Source organism: Geotrypetes seraphini, chromosome 1 (assembly GCF_902459505.1).
Source record: "Geotrypetes seraphini chromosome 1, aGeoSer1.1, whole genome shotgun sequence".
NCBI lineage: Eukaryota > Metazoa > Chordata > Amphibia > Gymnophiona > Dermophiidae > Geotrypetes > Geotrypetes seraphini.
The window spans coordinates 459,460,641-459,483,816 of record NC_047084.1 but is presented as its reverse complement, the minus strand read 5'-3'; the positions used below and the strand labels follow the sequence as shown (position 1 = coordinate 459,483,816).

Sequence of the window (23,176 nt, the reverse complement as noted above, 5' to 3'; positions counted from 1 at the left end):
CTAGGCTTACATGTAGTAAATAAACAACACAACTTAACGTCCATTTTGAGGGGTCATTTATAAAAGTATATGGCAAAGCAAGATATGTCAGACTAAAAGCATGGTAAGCACAAGAAGCTTAGCTGCATTGTAAAATGTCACATCTCTAACTTATTTGCATGTTACACAATAGGATGCCAAGATGGCTCTGTATAACATAGTGTATCCATGCATGTATTTAAATGATGCATGTCTTTGGGACCTTAATTCTGTCCAAAGCAAAGCCGGGTCCAAGATGAAACAGGGTGATTTTTGTAGCAAAAAAAAGATGCTTTCAAATGACAAAGAAAAAAAAAGTTAATAACTACACAATATAGATATCTGCACCCAAAAAACATTGATGTTTTAGTACAGAAAATATTCTACACGCTTTGGAAATTGCAAGCAATTAAATTCTACTTTAATACAACTCCATGTATGCTACTGGTATAGCCCTTAGTTTTGAGTAGTCTAGATTAATGAAATATAAATTATTTGGCAGGTTATCAAAAGAATCTACACAAACTAAGCATTAAACAAAATACTGCTGTTCTGGGTTTTTTTTTCCAAATAAATGATCATGTGATGCGTTATTACAGAGAGTTACACTGGCTTCCGGCTGAGGCCAGGGTACTTTTCAAATTTGGATGTATATGTTATAAGGTCTCACATTGTCTTGTTCCAAGTTATTTAGTAGATCAGTTTATATTTGTTAATCATAATCATTCATGGTGTACTGTATTGTTTATTTTTCCAACTGTAAAAGGTTTGTTTATTTATCGCCCGCCCTTATCCAGGGCCAGTTACATATTAACATACAAAATAAAACGTAACATTTATGATACAAAACACATCAAGACCAACACTATAACAACTACATACATACATACATATAAAATCAGATTGCATAAAACATACTAACCAATCCTATCCTACATCAAAATGTAAAATACATAAGGCACACAAGATGCCTCAATGAAAAGCATCTTTATGCCAAATGAGACAAACTAGACCATCGAAAACCTCCATGACCAGCACTCAGCCCTCAACAGTCATCACTCCTACTCCCTCAGCCAAACTCATACCATATATTTCATCTTACAGAACAAGTGTCTTTTCAACAATGTCTTGAAGTTCTGTAAATTTTGCTGTTGGTGAATATATCCTGGAAGGTTATATATTTTTATTTCTATACCGCAAATACCTTTCAGTTCAATGTCATGTAGAGAAAACAATAAGAGAAACTGTACAGTAATAATGATTTACAAGACTCACTGAAAACAATTAATACTTATGAAGAGATACAAGTTACCAAGACCATCAATTTCCTAGAAATCTAGCAAACAAAGAAGCTAAGAAGTAGAGGTGCCGTTTTTTTTATCTTGAAGCAGCGCAGAATTAAGGGCTGGATGAATGACGGGTTTTGAAGGATCTTGAATATTGAAGTAGACTGGCATTAAACTACCCGATGACAGAGAGGAAAATAGAGAAGTTTCCCTTTTGACTGATTTCACTGGAAAGCTGATACCTGTCAGTATATAGAGTGTGACAGTTCGATGTAGCCCTCCCCTGCCGCTGTTGAAGCGAGGTCTTGTATGCTGTATGACATCAAATAAACAAATTTTTTCTCTCAACGCTAAAACGGTGAGTCATCGGGGGTGAGTAACTGACAGAGCTGGTAAATTGTTGTGGAAGAGGGAAGAGAACTGGTAGATTAAATATTGCCCTCTTTCGCCGAAACTGAGACAGGGCTTGAGAGAGGAGAGCCAAAGGAAAAGATTAACGATTTTTTCTCTCAGCGCTGGAACAGCGAGGCACTGGGGACAGGAAACTGACAGTTGATTCAAGATTACTGTGAGGAAAGACTTGTGCCTGTAGACGCTGGAAAAAAATAAAATAAAAATAAAAATCCTGAACTGAAACCCTGAGGGTGAAAAGTTAGCGACTTTCTCTCTTTTAATGAAACGGCAGAAGATTGAATATAGGCTACAGTGAAAGCGCGGCATTGAAGCAAATAACTGACAGGGAAAATCTGTTGAAAAAATTTCTGCTGCCGAAGCTAAAACAAATACAGAGAGAGAAAGACTTGGAAGGAAAAAAAGAAGATCAATTTCTTTTATTGAATATTATCTCTGGATAAATTGCTGATGAAGTGACTGACAAAGAATTGTAATCTTCTCAATGCTGGAGTAAAGCAACAGCAAAAACAGATTGCTAAAGGTGCTAAATGTAAACAAGATTTGGAAAAACACTGAGAAGAAATTTTGTTCCTGTCAAAACTGAAACAAAACCTTAGAAGAAGAGCTAGAGAAACTTGATATTCCCTCACTGTTTGGTGTAGTAAAATATCAAAGACAGATTACTGGGAATTGTGACTGAAAAAAGAATTTTGTGTCTACTAACAACTGTAAAGAACTAAAACCTAAGAAAAAGAAAAACAACAACATGGCAAGCACCAGACAAAACAAAAATGAGACTGGCATGTCAGCAAAAAGACAAAAACAGGATCAAATAACACCAAGCAAGATCCCACTTCCTATTGAAGAACCTGACATATTGAGTAAAGCAGAAGTTATGGAAGAACTAAGACAAATTAAACAAATGCTTAAGGAAACTGTAACCAATATGTCTGAAATGAAGGAAGAAATATTAAACATTCACAGACAAATGGAAGTTAATAACAAAAGAACAACTGAATTAGAATCTAAAATGGAGGTCATAGAAAGTGAAGCAAACAGATGCAAAAATGACAGTCTGGAATTGAATAAATTGAAAGATCAACTGGAAGACTATGAGAATCGAGGAAGAAGGAAAAACATTAAACTTTTTGGAATACAAGAAAATTTAGAAGGGAAAAATGCAATACAATTTCTAGAAAACTTAATTCCAAAAATATTACAACTGGACTTGAAGCAACCACTAGAAATAGAAAGGGCGCATAGGATCCCAGTTAAAAATGTAGAAAATAAAGGCAGGCCAAGACCACTAATATTCAAAATGCTCAGATACCAACAAGCATTAGAAATATTAAATGCTGCAAAGAAAGACAAAAATCTAAATTATAAAGGATCCAGAATATGGTTTTTGCCGGACTTTGCTAAAAACACAGCAAATAAAAGAAAGAGACTATTAGACATGAGACCTCAACTAAAAGAAAAAGGTTTTAAATACGGACTATATTATCCGGCAAAAATGAGAGTATCATCTGGAGATAAATCCTTGTATTTCGAGGATCCAGAAAAACTAAAAGCTTTTCTTTCTAAATCAGAACCTATGATATTTTAACATAAAACATTTAAGATGGGTTTTGATGACATTATGAAAAATTATAAAAGTATGAAATATTGAAATATCTGAAGAAAGAAAAATATGATATAAAGAAAAGACATTAACAATATAAAGAGAGAAAGAACAAGATATAGGAAAAATATTAATAACATACTAAATATATGTTTAAGATAAAATTTTATGATGAAAATAATAATACTAAGGAAATATAAATTAAAAACTGTTAAATGGATAAAGATACATTAATGAAATGTTAGATGAAAATATGACTAAAGATATTAAAGGTTAATATAGATAGATAGAAGGGGATTTTGATTGAACATTGATTGCCTAGAGGGGAGGAGAATGTTCGGGTTACAATTCCAATGTGTATCCTTAAGCAGTCATTGTATTGGGTGGGAAAGGGAGGGAAAGTGAGAGTATTTACTAGAATGATTAAGGGAAAAATAAATACGGGATTGGATACTTTAGGGGTAAATATGTGTGTCATGAAAAACATTTTTTGGATTCTAAATATGAAAGAAAAGGGGAAGAAGATTATACTGATAAGCTTTAAAATATATAATGTCTTTTAAGATATACTCTATTAATGTCAATGGCCTGAATCATGTAATTAAAAGAAAAAAGGTATTAGCATTTTTAAAAAAGCAAAATGCGGATATTTACTGTCTGCAAGAGACTCATCTTAATACAAAAGAATCACAGAAATTAACGGGTGGGTGGGTAAAAGAAAGTTTTTTTGCTCCAGCAGAGGGTAAAAAAGCAGGGGTAGCAATTCTTATAAATAAAAAATGTATGGCCAAGATAAGGTAATAAATTCAGACCCACATGGAAGATGGATACATGTTGATATAGGTATGGGAAATAATGCCCTGACGTTGTTTAATATATATGCCCCTAATTCGAATCAATCAGAATTTTTCAAAAAATTACAAAATATGTTATTACCACTGGCTACTTCTAATTTAGTGGTGGCTGGAGATTTTAATGCTGTAATGGATCCATTATTGGATAAAAAACCAGGTAAAAGTATAAAATCTTTAGGTTTAGATAATTTGGCTCAATCATGTGATTTGAAGGATATATGGCGTATTCTTCATTTTAATGATCAGGAATTTTCATTTTGTTCACAGGTTCATAAATCATTTTCAAGAATAGATTATATTTTTGTTTCAACAAATAAAGTGCAACAGGTGATTAAAGCTTCCATAGATCCTATTATTATATCGGATCATGCGGGAGTATGGATAGAATTACAATTAGATCAATTAGAGAATAGTAGACCTCTTTGGAGATTTGATAATGCATTGCTTGTGGATGACAAATTTTTGGAAAATTTCAAAACACAAATTAACGATTTCTTTCAAATAAATTTAGTATAGGATACATCTATTGAGAATGTATGGGATGCATTTAAAGCAACTATGAGGGGTAATATTATATCATATTCAGCTTATATTAGGAAACATTAAAATACAATATATAGAATTAGAAAAAGAAATAAAAATATTAGAAGCTAAATTGGTAAGTAAATGGGAATATGAAGCTCTTTTGAAAGCAAAAGGTAAATATAATGAATTAACTTCAAAAATGATAAGAAAAGATTTGTTTTCCAAGCAAACAGTGTATTATGGAAATTCTAATAAGGCGGGAAGATTATTGGCTAATTATCTTAAAGCAAAAAAAAGAAGAACTAATATAAATGGAATAAAAGATGATAATGACATAATAACAAATCAAACAAATATAATTTTAAAACAATTTCTGAAATTTTATAAGGACCTGTATTCTTCCGAGCCTTATTTTGAGAGACAAAAAGATGGTAAAAATTTTTTAGATTTTATTAATGGACCTAAGATCCCTGATCATATAAAACGGAGTTTAGATGAACCTATATCATTAAAAGAATTAGAAACAGCATTGAGATCTCTTAGAGTTGGATCCGCTCCAGGTGGTGATGGTTATACAGTAGAATTTTACAAAACATTTCAAAATGTCCTTTCCCCATATTTACTAAATTTATATCAGACACAACTTATAAAAGGTATTATTAAAGGTACTATGGCTGAATCAATAATAATTGTTTTGCCTAAGCCAAATAAAGATCCTACTTTGGTTTCGAACTACAGGCCTATATCTTTGATAAATGTGGATAATAAACTTTTGGCGAAAATTTTGGCTTTGAGATTAGCCAAAGCTCTCCCACATATTATAGATATGCATCAAACGGGTTTCGTTGCTAAAAGACATTCCTCTAATAACTCTAGATTATTGTTTCATATGTTAAATTTATCAAAAAAAATGGATGAACCGACTTTTACAGTTTCATTGGATGCAGAAAAAGCGTTTGATAGGGTAGAATGGAATTTTATGTATCAGGCTTTAGAATGGTTTGGTATAGGATCTGGATTTATACAAATGGTAAAAACTTTGTATAGCTTCCCGATTGCAAGACTAAATATTAATAATAAGATATCTGATGGTTTTCAATTGCAGAGGGGAGTTAGACAGGGTTGTCCTTTATCTCCTTTGTTATTTGATGTTGTATTAGAACCCTTATTGTTAGCAATACAGCAAACGAGGGAGATACAGGGTATTCCATATTCAGATATGGAATATAAAATTTCGGCTTATGCTGATGATATTTTACTTTATTTGAGAAATCCAGAGTCTACCTTATCTTCTTTATTGGAATTAATTGATAAATTTGGCAAATTTTCAGGTTATAAAATTAATTGGAATAAATCTGAAATTATACCTTTAAATATTCATTGTGTAAAAGGATTATTTGATACTTTTCCATTCATATGGAAAGAAGAAGGATTTAAATATCTTGGCATTCAAGTTAAAAATACAATTGAAGATACTGTAAAAGAGAATGAAAAATATGTATTAAAAAAAGTTACGGAGTTATGTGAGCAATGGAACCCACTACATATTTCTTGGTGGGGTAGAGTTCAAACTATTAAAATGATGATGTTACCTGTAGTTTGCTACCAAATGAGTATGATACCTATTTATTTTCAGGGGTCCTTTTATAAAAAACTTAATAGCATATTAACAAAATTTCTTTGGCTTGGTAAAACACCTAGAATAGCTTTAATGACTTTGCAAAAATCAATTAAGGAGGGAGGGGTAAATTTTCCAAATTTCTATAGGTACCATCAAGCCTATATTCTACGTCAGGGTATGTATTGGATCCTCCCAGAACTTATAGATAATTCACCAGATTGGTTATATTTAGAATGGCGCCTTATGTTTCCCCTAAATTTAGTTCACCTTCCAAGTATTAACATGCCTAGAAGATACAGAGAAAATAAAATTTTAATGGATACTTGGAAAACGTTGAGGTTTATTAGTAAATTAACACCTATCCCAATAAACAAATCAACTAATCAATCTCTATGGATAAACTCCAAGATCAAAATTGGCGGAGCTCAAATCCTTTGGAAGAACTGGATTATTGCAGGCATTAGATCTCTAGATGATGTTATTTCAGAAGGTAAACTGCTGGATTTTCCACAATTGCAACATAGATTTGGTCTTAGTAAAACACAAAGTTTTAAATGGTTGCAATTGAAGCAGGCCATTCAGGTTGGGTTCCCTGAATGGAAAACATTGAATAATCAATATAGTTTAAAGTTCTTATGCTTTCAAGCAGACTTCCTAGGACATCAAGCCGCATTGTGGTATAAATTAATATCTGGATATTTAAATAAAAAACCAAAAAATGGTCTAAGAGATATTTGGAGCATTGAGATTAAGCATCAAATTAATGCATCTCAATGGCCACTAATTTGGTCTTGGAGAATGAGATGTACAGTGTCAGCATCTATGAGACAAACATGGTTCTTTTTATTACATAGAGCTTTTTGGACCCCTACACGTTTACAAAAATTAGACAGTTCTAAGTCTAATAAATGCTGGCACTGTAATCTAGAACCAGGGACATTAGATCACTTATTGTATCATTGTCCCTACATTAAAACTTTTTGGAATTCAATTTGGCCACAAATTAATAAATTGATGGAAAATCATATATCAATATCATATGATACAATATTATTTGGAATGATGATGAGGAAAAAAAAGTCAAATTACACCAGAAAATAACAAGCTTTTATTAATTATGACAGGAGTTGCCATTCAACATATAACTAACAACTGGAAGAATTATAAAAACCTAAATTATACATTTTGGTGGAATACAATTTGTCATATATACAAAATGGAAAGAGTAATAGCAATACAAAGAGGGACATATACTAAATTTATAAAAATATGGGGGCCATTGACAAAATATTGCAATGAATAAACAATAGAATTTTTCTTCTTCTTTTCTTCTTTTTAATAATTTTTGAATGACACACATAGAGGGGAGGTAATGAAAATAATTTTTACATAATATGATATAATATGATATATAATATGCAATGTATGATTGAAAAGTAATAGAAGGGTGGGGGGAGGGAGAGGGAGAAAATATATTTAGAACATGATGTATTAGATATAAAAGTGATATTGTGTATTTATCAATTGTATTCTAATATGTTGTACACTTTATGTAAAATTTGAAAATAAAAAATAATGGGAAAAAAAAAAAATAATAATTTTCTAAAATGCAAATATGATGATGATATCAATAACAATTTCTGAAGTTCATCGTCCCAGCTGGCTGCCTGAAAAGTGAATGATCATTGTAAAAACTTCTTGTAAATACAACCTCATATGGATGGAAACACAAATAATGAAGTGACCCATAATGGACGGTCAGCATTGAAGAAACTAAATTGAGCCGCTAAATACCCGGGAACCTATCCTTGGAGAACATTATAGTAGAGAGATCCAAATTTAAACAATACTCTGGCTTCAAAAGGGAGTTTCAAGTTTAAGTTCAAGTTTATTAAAAATTTGATATACCACCATATCAATTTAATTCAAGGTGGTTATACATTTTAAAATAGGGTTAAAACAAATAATACAAATTAACATAACTTTAACAAAAAACATACTCGACAAAACAATAACCTATTAGACTAGACAAATGGATACGAGTGGAAAAAAAGAGTAGAACTACAATGGTTAAAGAAAAGTAAGATATAAAGGTATAAGCATAAGGAAGGGGATAAAAACAAATAAGTCCAATACATTATATTATATACATTATACAATATACTTGATATAGCGCACTTATCATAAACTATGATAACAAATGGATAACTTGGGGTAGGGGGAGGGTTATAACTCTTTATTATTATTATTATTATCATGTTCTTGTATACTGCCATACCCAATGAGTTCTAGGCGGTTCACATCAATTAATTAAGATCCGATCTGAAAACGGATTTACAACATTTTGTCGGAATTACAAGCAACGAGGGAGGAAATGTTGAAACATTTTAGCAGAAATTTATCAGAGTTACAGGCAGCGACAAGGTTGGATTGGAAGGAAAGAGGGAGGGAGAGAGAACCAAAGGAGGGGAGGGGGCAGGGGAATGAGGGTTAAGGGTCCTGTTCGCGGAATAGGTATGTTTTGAGAAGTTTTCTGAAGTTGAGGTAGGTCGGGGCCTCGAGCATCATTTGGGCTAGCCAAGGGTTCAGCTTAGCCGCCTGGAAGGCGAAGGTTTTGTCGAGGAATCTTTTGAGCTGACATAATTTTATGGAGGGGAAGGCGAACAGCTGAATTCTGTGGGATTTCTTGTTGGAGCAATTCATAGTGAAGTGGGGAGAGAGGTATTTTGGTGATAGACCAAATACTGTTTTGTAGCAGAAGCAGGCGAACTTGAAAAGGACTCTGGATTCGAAAGGTAGCCAATGTAGTTGGTGGTAGAAAGGAGTGATGTGTTCCCATTTGTTCAGGCCGAAAATGAGGCGGACGGCTATTTTTTGAATCAGTTTTAGTCTTCTGGTGGTCTTATAAGTCATGTATGGATATTAAGTGTTGTTTTACGTATAAAATGTATTCTTTACTGTTTTCACTTATTGAAAGTGTAAAAATGAATAAAGAATTTAAAACGAAAATAAGTTCAATTCAAGAGGACGCATAAAAAATAAATAAAATTTTAAATCCTTAAAAGAGCCAGAGAAGCTCTTTATAGTATTGGGTTAACATGATCAGATTTCTTCAGATTGAAGATCAAATGAACGGCCACATTTTGGATTTTATATAGTCTGTATAAATTTTTTATGCTGACCTGCAAGATGGACTGAATTGCAATAATCCAAAGTGCTAAACACTAGTGATTGAACCAATAATCTGAATGAAACAAGATCAAAATAAGATCTGATCGCATGTAATTTCCATAATATAAAAAAGCATTTCTTAACCAACACATTAGTGAAGATCTTCATGGAAAGAATCCAGTCTAAATAAACTCCAAGGACTCTTTTTTTTATATATAAATCTTTATTAATTTTCAAAACTTCAAAAATGCAATACAATAAATGTAACACGATAATACAATTAAAAACACATTCAACTACATATATTTATAAACAACCAATTTCACCCACCCTCCCAGTGATAATTCAATAAAGCATAAAAATATAGATCACAAAAACCTTACCCTATTCTAATTAATGATATCATTCCACCCACCCACACTCACATTTAAATACCCCCAAAACAAAATTAAAATGGAAATAATCCCCCATCCCTTCCACCGTCCCCTGGATATGTACCAAAATAATCAAAAACTGACTCCCACTCAGAAACCTATTATATTGATGTAACATAAGATGTCAATGGATCCCGTATCAATTTAAATTTATTACCATGCCCCAAACTCTCAGCGTTAATCCTTTCAAATCTATAGCTGGAGCAAAGACTTGCCCACCAGAAAGGAAAATGTAAACGCTCATAGTTTTTCCAATTCCTTGTTATCATCTGGATGGCTATCCCAGTCATTATGAGGAAAAGACAGCCTTTATACTGATCTATAGGGGGCTTAACATATAGTAATGTACCACAAATGATCGCTTCATATGTTAGTGGAATTGATGATTCTATAATGTGATTAATTCTACCCCATATTGACCTCTCCAAAAGTTAAGTATCAAAGGACAATAGAACAGATGATCCAAAGTCCCAATTTCTAAATGACAGTGCCAGCATCTATTAGATTTAGAACTGTGTAATTTATGTAATCTAACAACTCCAAGGACTCTTAATTCGGAATCAATAGAATAAGATACCCCATCTAATATCAAGTGTTTTTCTAACACTTGATTAGTAGAGGCAAAGAAAAGTTGGTCTTTACAGTGTTAAGTTTTAACTTAAATTCTATCATCCAGTTCTCCACTTCATGAACAATATCTTGAATCAGAGTAAAGGATGCTAAAACAGTAGTGCTAATAGGAATTACGATGGTAATATCATAAAATTTAGTCTGAATGAAGATAATCTCTGGCCTAGAGTTGATAGATAAATATTAAAAAGCAAGCACCGGGGATAGTGGAGAACCCTGTGGAACACCACATAGGTTACTCCATTTATCTGAATAAACTCCAGTGAAAAACACTTATGTGCGAGTTTGCAAAAAATCTTGTAAACATCTTTTTTCAGCATTTATTATAATTTCAAGCTGCAAGTTGGGACACTGAAATTTGTCAATTATTGACTGGTTCTACTTCTTATTTGCACTTTAGGAAATTACTTATTTGTACTTCACTGTGATTGTTCAGTCCTCTTTGTTTCTGAAACTCTCTTTCCCCTCTATAACGGTTCTCTCGCCCTATCCCCCTCTTGTTTTCCCATCCCTTAAGTTCTCTCAACTTGTACTTCATTATTTTTTTTGTAAACCGCATAGAACGTAACGGTACTGCGGTATATAAACTGTTATTATTATTATTTATTATTAGAACTGTAAGTTTCTGTGGTATACAAATGTGATATTTTTCTGTTATGTAAAATTTGCATACTATAGGTGACATCACGTCATTATATCTTTGTTTTCAATTGGCTGCAAAGCCTCCTAGTATAAATCCTTGACGTATGTTATGGGCCATGACTACTGGTCCAGCTATGGTCTGAATCAAAGTATAGGTCAGGAGCTATGAGAAGTCAAAGTAGGCCTTACATTTCTTATTATAACATTTTTCACATAGTTTGTTGGCCCATAAAAAAGGGAGGCAAGCTCATGTTCCAAACTTTGCACAGGAACTTAGTACCAAGGGTTGTACTAATCCAAAAAACATTTCAGTCCTCTGACAGGTTTTATTGGACAAAGTAGCTGTTGTGTTATGCAGGGTGTGGCACTCTGAAGGTGACCTCCATTCAGCTGACTAAATCTGAAACCAAAAGGGATCCAGCTACAAAAATTTTGCATGGTTTTGTTTGAGACCCTAGGGAACATCAACATAAAATTTTGTTTAATTTGAAGGAGGCTAAGCATGGACCCCTGGTTCACGTGATAAGAAATGACCCTATTCCTGTAGCTATTACCAGATGGGTGCCATTTTGATTCCCCCCCTAACCTCCCGCTAGAAACCTTTAATGTATTTTCTAACGTTTACTCTATCAAAGATTCATCCTGCAAAATGCTCCTGCGTGGTCAATTATCCACATTAGAAAGAAGTGGGGAGTGGAAGAGGAGGAGGATAAGCCAGTATTTTCACTTATCATACACATAAAGAGACTCACCCACATGCCAAAGAGGTAGAATGATAGGATTGAGATGGCACTCGCAAAGCAGTCGGCCAATACCTGAAAGGAATAAAAAGTAGGAGAAAGATCACCAGTGATGTTTTGGAACTCCCTACACTGCAAATTAGTTTCAGCCATTCAAGGTATACTATAATCTTAATTAGCCCCTTTAGCTATAGCTTTTGTAGTGCAGCCTACATAAGTTCAAAAATAAAATCTAAAATGGCATAAACCACTCTATAGCTGAAACAATTTGCAAAACTTCTTCCTTCTTTTTTTTTTTTTTTTTTTTTTCTGTTCAACGTTTTTTAATAAGCTATCCATATCCTACCCCTGCACTTCTAAGCCTAAATCATCTCCCCTCCCTTCTTTCCTAGCTCCTGTATAATGTAAACCTAACAAAATCTGTGTTGCCACTTTATTATACCAGATAAATGACTTATCAATCTTTGTTCAAATATACCGTAACTTGTGAAGCACCTCAATGATAGACCATAAATATATCTCAATAGCTTCAACTTGGTATTGTCTTCTTCTTACGCAACAATCTCCAATTTTCTCAAATATCCAGACTCACTTTATTATAAACATACCACTTGTTTATAAGGAGAATGTTTCTTACAACATATTCCAGTAATCAAATCAATGACTATCCAATCTTTTGCATCAAGTGCCCTATCCATGATTATTTCCCACTTGGTAAGAGATTGCAGGTGTGTACACAATATAAAGTGCTTCTGGCTTTCAGAGAATCACTCCAGTCTCAGAGTAGCAGACTTGGAGGAGTTAAAGCAGACAGAAGTATGCAATGAAGACCTATAGGGACAAAATAGAAAAGTTTCAAGTTTTTCGTTCCAGATTCAGCACCAAAACTGTCATGGCATCACTTCTAGACTTCCTCCATACCTTATTCAGCCAGGGTACAAGTGCTCATATTCTGCAACAAGACCTAAGTAGTGCCTTCGATCTAGTTGACCATGCTATTCTGATTGCCTGTCTGGAGTCAATTGGTCTTTCAGGTAACGTATTAAAATGGTTTCGGGGGTTTCTGAGCAAACGGTCATATCAAGTCTACAGTGACAATAAAATATCCTTTAGTTGGGTTAACTTTTGCGGAGTCCCGCAGGGCTCTCCTCTTTCCCCCACATTGTTCAACATCTACCTTGCCTCATTGGGGAACCTACTACATAGCTTAAAGGTTAAATTTTATATCTATGCTGATGATATCACCATTGTTATTCCCCTTACTTCTCTGACCTCTGAGACAAAGATTCATCTATCATCCATTCTAAATGAAATCAAACGATGGATGACCGAATTCAAATTGAAGCTCAACACCGATAAAACTAAATTTTTCCTGGCAAGCCCTAACGCCAAAATCAAAGACTCTTCGATCTCCTTGAATGGTCAGGACTACCCTATTGACCACTCCATTAAAATCCTGGGAGTCACCTTGGACCGCCACCTCACTCTAAATGCACACACAGACTTACTAGTTAAAAAATGCTTTTCGGTTCTATGGAAACTCAGAACCATCAGAAAATACTTTGATGCACCATCCTTCCGCTTACTGGTTCAATCTTCCATCCTGAGCTTGCTCGATTATTGCAACATTATTTACTTGGATTCCTTCAAAAAACACCATTCTAAGACTCAGAGTCATTCAAAATTCGGCAGTTCGACTGATCTTTAGGCTGAAAAAATGGGAACACATAAGCCCCTACTATCAAAGACTCCATTAGCTGCCCCTAGAGGCGCGAATCCTGTTTAAGTTTGCTTGTCTATGTTATAAATCAATATTTGGTCTGGCCCCCACTTACCTGGTATCCCACTTCAATCTGGCAAATTATCTTAGGCCCACATGAAGAATTAATCTGTTCACCTACCCGACAATAAAAGCCTGCCACTACAAAAGATTTTTGGACAGAACTCTTGCCTTTCAGGCAGGCAAATGGAACGACTGGCTTAGTAACGTTTTCGCGCACTCTTCATCCTACTTCGATTTTAGAAAACTATTAAAAATAAGTCTGTTCAATCAATTTATTAACTAAGAATCTACTCAGCACTTCTTATTCAATCCTGTAATCCTATGAACCTTTTAGCTTTCATATTCTTTATTATGTAAGATTGTATTGCTGACTTTGATTGTAACCTCTTCGCTGATTGTCCAGCGAATCTTGCTATAAACCGCCTCGAACTTATATGGCTTTGGCGGTATATAAGAATAAAATTATTATTATTAGCTAGGTTGTCTAAGCGGCTTACAATCTAAATAGAGCATAGAATAGAGTAGAAAGCAAAAGGAAGAAGACAACACAGAAGACAGAAGAAAGGAAGGTAGAACTACAGTTCTGAAAGAAAGTGTGGAGGTATAACAGAAGGATAGCTATATATTCCAGCCTACTAATCAGTAAATACGGATACATAAACTTAAATTTGTACAGATGCAAAGAGAAGATTTTCAAATCTGATTTGAACTTTTGCAAAGATGATTGTCACCCGAGTCTGGCATCATTGCATCTTTTTACCAGAGGGTGCTGGATAGGAGGAAGAAGGCTGGAACTGCCTGTAGCCAGCATGCCTGGGCCAGGAGCCCTGGGAAAATCTCTGCGACGTGGCACTTGCATATTGTCATACCTGTTCCCTCAGAGAGCGTAACGGGCAGTCAGGTAGTGACACGTTGCTCCATCTGGCGTGATTCCCCTGGAACTAGGGGAGCCTCTCAGGATTTTACCCCTAGGCAACAGCCTAGCATTGCTCTTTCAAAGAAATTTCAAAGAATACCATGCAGTCAGAATGACCTTAATGAAAAATATATACTTTATTTGGCCACTGGCCTCAAAATCATAGTCCATCACAGGTTTCAATGTGAGCATGAAAATATAACCAAAAGAAAAGGTTCCTCAAAACAAACTTTAACTCAATTGCCAGCTCTTGACTTTATTAGGCAAATTATATACAGTCCTCTTCACCAGAGTCTAAGGCTAGGCATACTTTATGCATGAAAAGAATACAATCATATAGTTTAACTGCTTCACTGTTTTACAGCAGCTGAAATAAGAAGCTCCCTATTTCTAAGCTGTAGGATGGGAGTTTATGGTAGTGATTAAAAACCAGCACTAATGGGCTGCTGGCACAGGTAACCATGAAGATGAGACAGAACTATTTACACTTCTGTGCAGCAAGTTCTTTAGAAATGCACACAGACAGCTTTGTAGCATTTAGGCAAGAGACAGCAAATACTGGTTTCTCAAAGATGAACTCAATCCAAAACTGAGATGGTATTTAACAGAGAAAACATAGCAGTTTTACACTCAGAGATTTTTAATATGTTTCTGAGAAGCATGCAGGCTAAATGCAATTAACAGGCTGCTATAGTAACCACTAACAGCTGGTGGTCTCACACGGAGATCTGTGCACAGTGAATCAGAGCACCAAACAGGCTGATTTTCCTGCCCAGCGTTTGGCTCAATTTAATCACTGTTTTATACAGTGAAGGATACTGTCCCTTTGACCAAAACACAAAGGAAAAATGTAGAAAAAACTTTGCAGTCCAAAATTACCCTCTCTGGTAGCCCACACAGTCTGCTTACCAAAGGAAAAAAAAAAACCAGCCATGGAAAACATCCAATAGACTCACGTTTTTTTCAAGCCACTTCTATTTGTTCTGGCCAAATCTCAGCTGTAGCATTGCTGTCTTTCATTATCATAGCCTCAGCCGGCTCTGAGGAAAAGAAACCTGAAGGAAGGTTTCCTTCAACTTGCTCATCTCTCATTTCCCAATCAGGACTGCCTGTCTGATCTGGAGTAAGCTCAATCCCGTTCTAAGCTTCCTGTCTCTCCTCCCATCCTCCTATCTGCTCACTGCTGAGCCTTGCTTTAAGTTGAAGAAAAAAACCACACACCCTTGGCTTTAGAGGGAGGAAGGGCTTTCCTTCCTCAGCCTGGGACGTTTCTCTGAGGGAAAACTGTCTGTTTTCTGCCTTGCAGGCACTGGATAACAGTAGGGCAGAGATTTCCTGCTTTGCTTTGGCACTGCCTTAGGCACCTTTCCTGTTCTGTCTGTCTCTTCTTCACTGCTCATAGGGTGGTCAGCTAAATTACTGTCATGGGCTCTGACCTGGTCTGCCCTTCTGCACCGGGGTTTGTATGATTTCCTATATTTTCCTGTGATAAACCTTGGGATTGCTATAGGTTTGTCACAATATAGTCAGGATTGTCAGGAGCCACGAAAATTAGAGCAACCAGAACCTCTAGAAGTCCTGGGTCTGCTGTCAGGCAGGGTCTTAGGGAAACAGTCCACCAGAGAATTCATGAGGTTGTCCAGGCCCGTGTCAAACAATAACTGACCCTTAAAGGGAAGTCTAACCAAAGTAGCCTTGTAAGTGGAATAACCAGTCCATTGCCTGATCCAGAGCATCCTGCAGGTGGAAATGGAGTACACTGACACCTTTGCCAAAACCCGCATAAGATACAATGTATCAGTAACATAATCTGACCCAGCCTAAAGAAGTTGAGGAGGAGGATCCACAGCCTCATTAGCTATCATGTGCAGTCAAGACAGGAGCGTGCGACAATGGACACAACCGAAGCAGTCTTTATGCCTAATGCAGCTCAATCAAAAAGTGTCCATAGAAGCACATCCACACTGCAGAACTGCATATCTTTAAGCACTTAGTCACCTGTGCAACCAAAAAATCCACCCTAAGCTGACTCAGAAGCTGTCGGCACTCCTGTGCCAGAGGATACAAGCGAGACATGGCCCTCACTATCTTAAGAGCATCTTCTGGAGAATCAAATTACTCTGAAATCAGAATGTTCATATCGGGGTGCCAGGGAAAGGTGGAAGACTGCAAGCGCACACCACAAAGGCAGGAAGAAATGACTAAATTCAACTCCTGCAAAGACTCTGCAACAAGATCTGGCAAAATTGCAGACAAACACAGAACTGTGGGATCATCCCCAGGTTCCAAAACCCCAGAGGGATCCGCAGATCTAGCACACAGTCCCTGATCTCCCATCCCAGGAAGCACTGCGCCTGTAAATAAGTGCTCAGCAAGCTGATTATCATCAGCAGGATCCTCCAGATCAGGACCAGGGAGCACAGGAAACACAGCTGAAAGAGGAAAACGTATTCACAGAAGCTATGCCACTAATGGGCATATCTGAGGCAGAGTGGCACTACATAGGGGAAGAATATCGGCTTTGAAACTCATTCCACAAATGTTTCATAAGTTCAGTGAAAGCCTCCAACTCCTGGACTGTAGAGTCACCCTTTGATGACTTAACTTTGCATTTCTTAGGCTGTGGAGGGTCTGCAGCCAGGTGCATGGAATTAGTAGCCATGCCAAGTCCCGAAAATAAAGAAGGCCGCCCCACCGGGCTAGCCGAGCGTTTGGTCATCTGCTTCAACAGGGGAGAGGCTAAGCTGGACACTACTGTCTCTCCCAGGTTCACCATGTGGCGCAAGAACGCTCTTGAGACGTTTAATTTGTGCAATCCTGACAAGAATTCACATCAGGAGAGCCCAAGGACTCCATCTCAATAAGTTTTAAGGCAAAAATTGCAATTTTGGAGAAGCAGGGAGCTTTAGAAAAAAAGGTGGCCACCGCTATGAAATTTGTGCCAAAATCATGGTATTCTTCACACTTAGTCAAAAAATTGCAATTTTAGGATTTTTCAGGTGGGGGAACACAGGCTTACCACCTCCACCTGCTGGAGACTGAGAACAGACTGATTGTAGATGGGACTGCACAGCCCATTTGTACTACAGTCAAAAGTCAATGTTTTAGTCTCCACCTGCTGGCAGAGGAGCATAAACCAATCCGTTTCTGTGCTGGTCTGGAGGGACTCTAAAGAATAGCCGGTTTTGCTTTAAGCGATAATAAGCCATTTTCAAAAGCACTAACCAGTTATGTGCTGCTGAAAATGACCAGTTAGCCCTGAACATGCGATTTAAGTGGCCAGAAGCCATTTCTAGCCAGTTAAAATCACTTTGAATATCAATCCCTTCATTCTAAATGAACATTGTAGAACTGTTTTTTAGTTTGAACATTGTCATAACATTAAATTGTTATCTTGTATTTCCCCAGGTGAGTAAAGCACCACTTCAAATTGCACAGAATGCTGCAGCCAGATTATTGCATGGTGTGCCTCACTTTCAACACATTTCTCATTACTTAATGAGTTATTCTAAATAAAAAAAAGCAACCAGTGTAAGATACAAAGTTTTACTTTACAGAGGATGAAAATCTATACACCTAATAGTCTTGCGATCAGAGGGTACTTTTTGACAACAGCATTCCTAAGAAAAGTTCACTTTGAAAAGGCCTAAGTTTTGCAATTTTTCCATGCTGGAAACAAGAGGATAGAATCACCCTTCCAGACTGTTTAAGGCTACTGATGGTTATTACCTTATTTAAAAAAACAATTGAAAGCATTCCCATTCACAGAAGCTTTTGGGACTATGGTTTGATTGTGATTCTGTAGCTTATGATAATTACAACATATGCCAATAGTCGATTACTTCCTCCTTTTGAGGCATAGAAAGGACTAAGGTTGGGCTGAAATCCATGTATATTATGTATTTTTATATTATTCAGCTTGTGTATGTTTTGCTGTGATATGAATACAAATGTATGCCTCTTTATAGGTGCATTTGTACCGTATTATGTATAGCTCTGGTTACCCATCTCAAAAAGATTATATAGAACAACTAGAAAAGGTTCAGAGAAGAAAGATAAAAATGATCAATGGGAAAGAACACCCTTATAAAAGGCACCTAAAAAGTAGGGCTTTTCAGCCTAGAGAAAAGACAACTGAGGGGATACAATAGAAATTTATAAAATTATGAATGGAGTAGAATGGTTAAATAAGGACCGGTTATTTAACATGTCAAACACAAAAACAAGATGACACTCCATGTAACTGATGACCAACAGGCTGAAAAATCATACAAAGTGCATAATTAATCTGTGAATTTGTTGTCATAGGATGGTCAAGGCAACCAACACAGGGGGATTCAAAAAGAGGATTAGAGATGTTGTTGGAGGAAAAGTCCATAAAAAATTATTAGTTAGATAGACTTAGGAAAGTCATTGTTTGCCTCTAGAAACAAACTATAGAAAACAGATGTACTTCATGGGATTTGCAATTACTTGAGACCAGTGGCCACTGCCTGTGATAACTTGACCTTGGTCTGACTCAGCACAGCTCTTTACTCCTAAGCCCCATCAAAATCACTTAAAAGGCAATTTCTTCTTCCCTCTGTTCACACTTACCCCACTTGAAGCGGATAAAATCCTGAGTTAAATTCACTTTTCCTACAGAGAAGACCAAGAATGGAAGATTAGGTTCTTAGTACCTCAGTAATCTTTCTGTTATAAGACAGGATTCTGTACTGAAGCCATTGTCCTCCTTTAGTCATTAACAATGCAGAAGGATATCACTCATATCTTTCAACTCCTCCCCTTCAGTTATTACCAAAGCAATCGAACTCCTCTGAAACAGAAGAAAAAGAGAAGGAGGGATTTGGGGAACTTTCTCAGAGACAAACTACATTTCTGTTCTGCTCTGTAACTCATGCCAAAAGAATTAATATGAATTCGTAACATAGGAGTATCCAGGAACCAACTTGCTATGTGCAACTTAGCACTATTGCATAGAAATCCCAAGATTCAAGAAAAATAGTGTTATTCATACTCCTGTTTTGTATGTCAGTGACTAATGAGATAATGTCTGGATGTGCTGGAAAGAAGGTAGCCTGAGTGTTTGTACTGCTCATAACAGAACACTGGGAGGTGGAGAGCTTTTAAGGGTCCAACTTCAACTCACAGTGTGTGTAAAAATGACATGTGAAACAGTTGCTGACTTGAAAAGATGGCGCATTAAGGGGTCATCACCCTGCTCATTAGCTGCCACAGTCTCCTGACCTCTGGCCCCAGACAGGGACTCTAAACCATCCAAGGATGCAGCTGATCCTTGAGATAATAAAGGCATGGAAAGGTACTTCCAATCCTCCGAGTCCTACTCCAAATGGTCAAGCTTAAGAGCCAGCTTATTCTGAAGCGGGAAAGCCTGCTTGAGATGGAACTCTCCCCGTTCCAGTGCTGGCTTACTTGCAGGCAGTGCAGTACTCCCCAGGCCTGTCAAACAGGCTCCCCATAAGAGACTGACAAAGTCTGAAATACCCTGAACAGGCAGCCCCAAGGACCTGACTGGGGTTGCTGAACCACCGCTGCCTCCAAGTGCATGCAACTTCTGAGCGGGATGTCTTCCCTGTTGGCCGGGTTTTTTGAGTTCTCCTACCCTGGAGAACCCTAAAGGAGGCTGAGCCCGAAGCTTCCGCCCCTTCTTCCCACATTCTGTGACATGTGGAACACAGCCGTTCTTCTGCCAACAAAACTGCACAAAAAGGGCATGAAACGGAGGCAGACTGGCCTGAGGAATCCATTACTGGTGATCCCAGTTGAAAACAAGGGGGTTTTGAGGCAAATGGAAGCTTTTGAAAAAAGACAAATAAAAATCCAAGATGGCCACTATCAGTAAAATCGCACCAAAAAGGGCCGTGGGAGTTTTCCTGAAATGCAAAAACACTCAGAAAAAGGTATTTTAGAGGTGGGGGGAACCTAACTCTTAACCCCAGAAACCCTCAGATCCACCTTTTTCTGACCCCCCCACCACCAATTTTCCCCATAGGGAATAATGGGAATACTCACTGTGGATTCTCTGGTGCCTGTCTGTCAGCTTGTAATAGTCTGCCTGCAGGGAAAGGATTTCTGCCTTAGAAACTACTGGAAATGAATCCACCACTGGAAGTCTTCTGGCTGCCAGTCAGGAGGACTCTGACCAAGGACTCCAACCCCCAAAAATCCAAGCGGCACATTGAGGGTTGATGATACACAGCCGGCTCCCCGATACCCAAAAGGTTGTTACACAGGGATATCACAGCCTGTGCTCAAGCCTCTGATAATCAACAGGCAAGCAAACTCCCAGGGAACGGACCCTGAGCTTTCGATGGATCACAAAGCAGGCTGGCTCCACAGGTACTCAAAGAAATTGGCCTGCAAGCAGCCACCCGCCCTCGCGGGTCTGCATCCTTACCCCAGCAGAGTAACCGCAAGATGGGGACCTCTGGGCAACAAAGCCACACAGAAAAAAAAAGAAACGCTAGCCAAAAATACTCGAAAATAATAAAGAGAAGTAGAGCATATCAGAACACACCTTCTTAGTTCACTTCAGAAGGAAAAACTGAAGAGGGAGCTATTCTCCACTGTTGAAGGGAAGGAGTTGAAAGATATGAGCGACAACCTTCTGCAAAGTTTATGACTAAACGAGGACAACAGTTTCAGTACAGAATCATATATGTCTTTGCAACAGAAACAGAGAATTCATAATAAAGCACAAGACTATAGTGCTGAACTATAGTGATAATGGCATACTATGGGAGGCTGACGCATACCTGCTCATATTTAAATGTCTGGATCTGGTCTGAGACTGGAGTTGCCAGGAGGCAGTACTGTCTACCAGTGCCTCAAGCAGCACCATTTAGGGCACTTTTTACATGGACATGGTAAATTCCCCAAAGCCCATTCAATTCCTGTATGCTTCAGCACGTTTATCACAGCTTTGCAAAAGGGGCCCTTAGTGCTGTATGCAGGTATGGCAGGATGGCATTAGCTAGGACCGGAAGAGAGGAGTTCAAGGTCTCCTTTTAATCAAGGGATATTCAGAGAGGTAACAAACAGCAAAAACATTATGGGGACTGTGAGCATAGAGGCCACGATGCTGAGTCTTTTTACTAAGACAAACTATTGCAGAGTTACTCTGGTAAGGGTATTCAATTTATCCGATTTGGTTAATAAATTCCAATCATCTTATCCTCTCCACTCAAAACTATGGTACCTTCAGGGAAGATGTGAACCCAGTCTCCACAATTGAGTTTCTCCAGGATGAAGTCCATGCCTTTCTGATACACACCGTCCCCTGAACATGAAAAATAGTGCGTCAGTCATGTTTATGGCATGGTTTCCCCACACTCTGCAGGAGCAGAGGAATGTCACCCACATTTGCATGCAAACCAGCGGTATGCTTATGCAGAGACCTGGTTTCCCCCAAGCCTGTATTCTCCTACCTCGGCACACAGGAACACATTTTCCCCGACTGAAAAACTTAGAATATATGTCTTTGGTGAAGCAGATATCTGTGGCTGCAGGAGTCCTGATGAACAGAGAACAAACAAGTATTTCCCAATGAACTGCAACAGGATGCTGAATATTTAAGAGGTAGTTCTGGGGTAATATACCCCACACCTGGGATAAGATACTTCATCCTCCATTGTCTCACACAGAAAGCTTGCACTATAAGCTTGCGGGGAACAATAAAATACCTACTGTGCTTAAATATCTTGCTTTGGAGGTACCAGTCATAAAAAGGTGGACGCTAAATAAATTACCTTATACAGGCCAGCCTAGCATAATCTTCCCAAAAACCAAAACCTAACTATAACCAACATTCTTACACTGCATTTTCAACATCATTAGAACAAGATAGAGAAAAGAGAAAATTCCTGGCTAAAAAAAAAAAAAAAGACAACCCCACCCCCGCCACAATTACTTTACATCCCTGAATCAACATAGATTAATTTAGAATTATATTAGCAAGCCAAGTAGCTCACCAGGAAATGCTATGCACAAGACTTGATTCTGAGACTGGCTGGTGCTTATTAATACCTGGCAACTGGAACTATGGCATCTATGTTCTATATTCCAGAAAGAATAGTAGTCAATACACTGGCTGGCTAGAGAAGATTAAAAAATGGGGGAGATGCTCTAAGAACTTGCGAATAAAAGTTGATGGTACTACTGCTCAGCTGAAGTGGTTGCAATTGAACTTAGAACCCAAATGAGCAGAAGGACGCTACTGAGTCAAAGTACAAGAAAACTAAGTTACTTATCTATAGCAGATGTTCTCCATGGATAGCAGGATACAAGTCCTCACAGAGAGGTAATGCTGTTGATGGCGACTAATGCAGGAAAAAGCTTTTCCAGCTTCCACACTTTCTAGAAGCTTTTGAGATGCTTTGCTGTGCATGTGCATCACTTCTCACCTGCTGCTGTCACTCCATCTTCAGTCTTTACTCAGGCTGAGAACACAATGGGTGGATGGATAAGTAAGGGACCCATCACCTATCTGTGAGAACTTGCTATCCTGCTTGTCCTCAAATAA

At 37.3% G+C, this 23,176-nt stretch overlaps 1 protein-coding gene across 2 annotated transcripts in view; it reads right to left on the bottom strand.

The window, feature by feature from the left end:
• Positions 1–23,176, bottom strand: part of TAZ (tafazzin) — a 94,179-nt gene that overhangs the window by 40,509 nt on the left and 30,494 nt on the right. For both annotated transcript variants that reach the window (XM_033922737.1, XM_033922747.1), the window contains exons 5-8: positions 22,083–22,168; positions 21,854–21,934; positions 19,231–19,272; positions 11,948–12,010 (exon numbers count right to left, since the gene is read on the bottom strand). In XM_033922737.1, the coding sequence (XP_033778628.1) occupies positions 11,948–12,010; positions 19,231–19,272; positions 21,854–21,934; positions 22,083–22,168 (272 nt within the window). The remainder of the gene's footprint in view (positions 1–11,947; positions 12,011–19,230; positions 19,273–21,853; positions 21,935–22,082; positions 22,169–23,176) is intronic.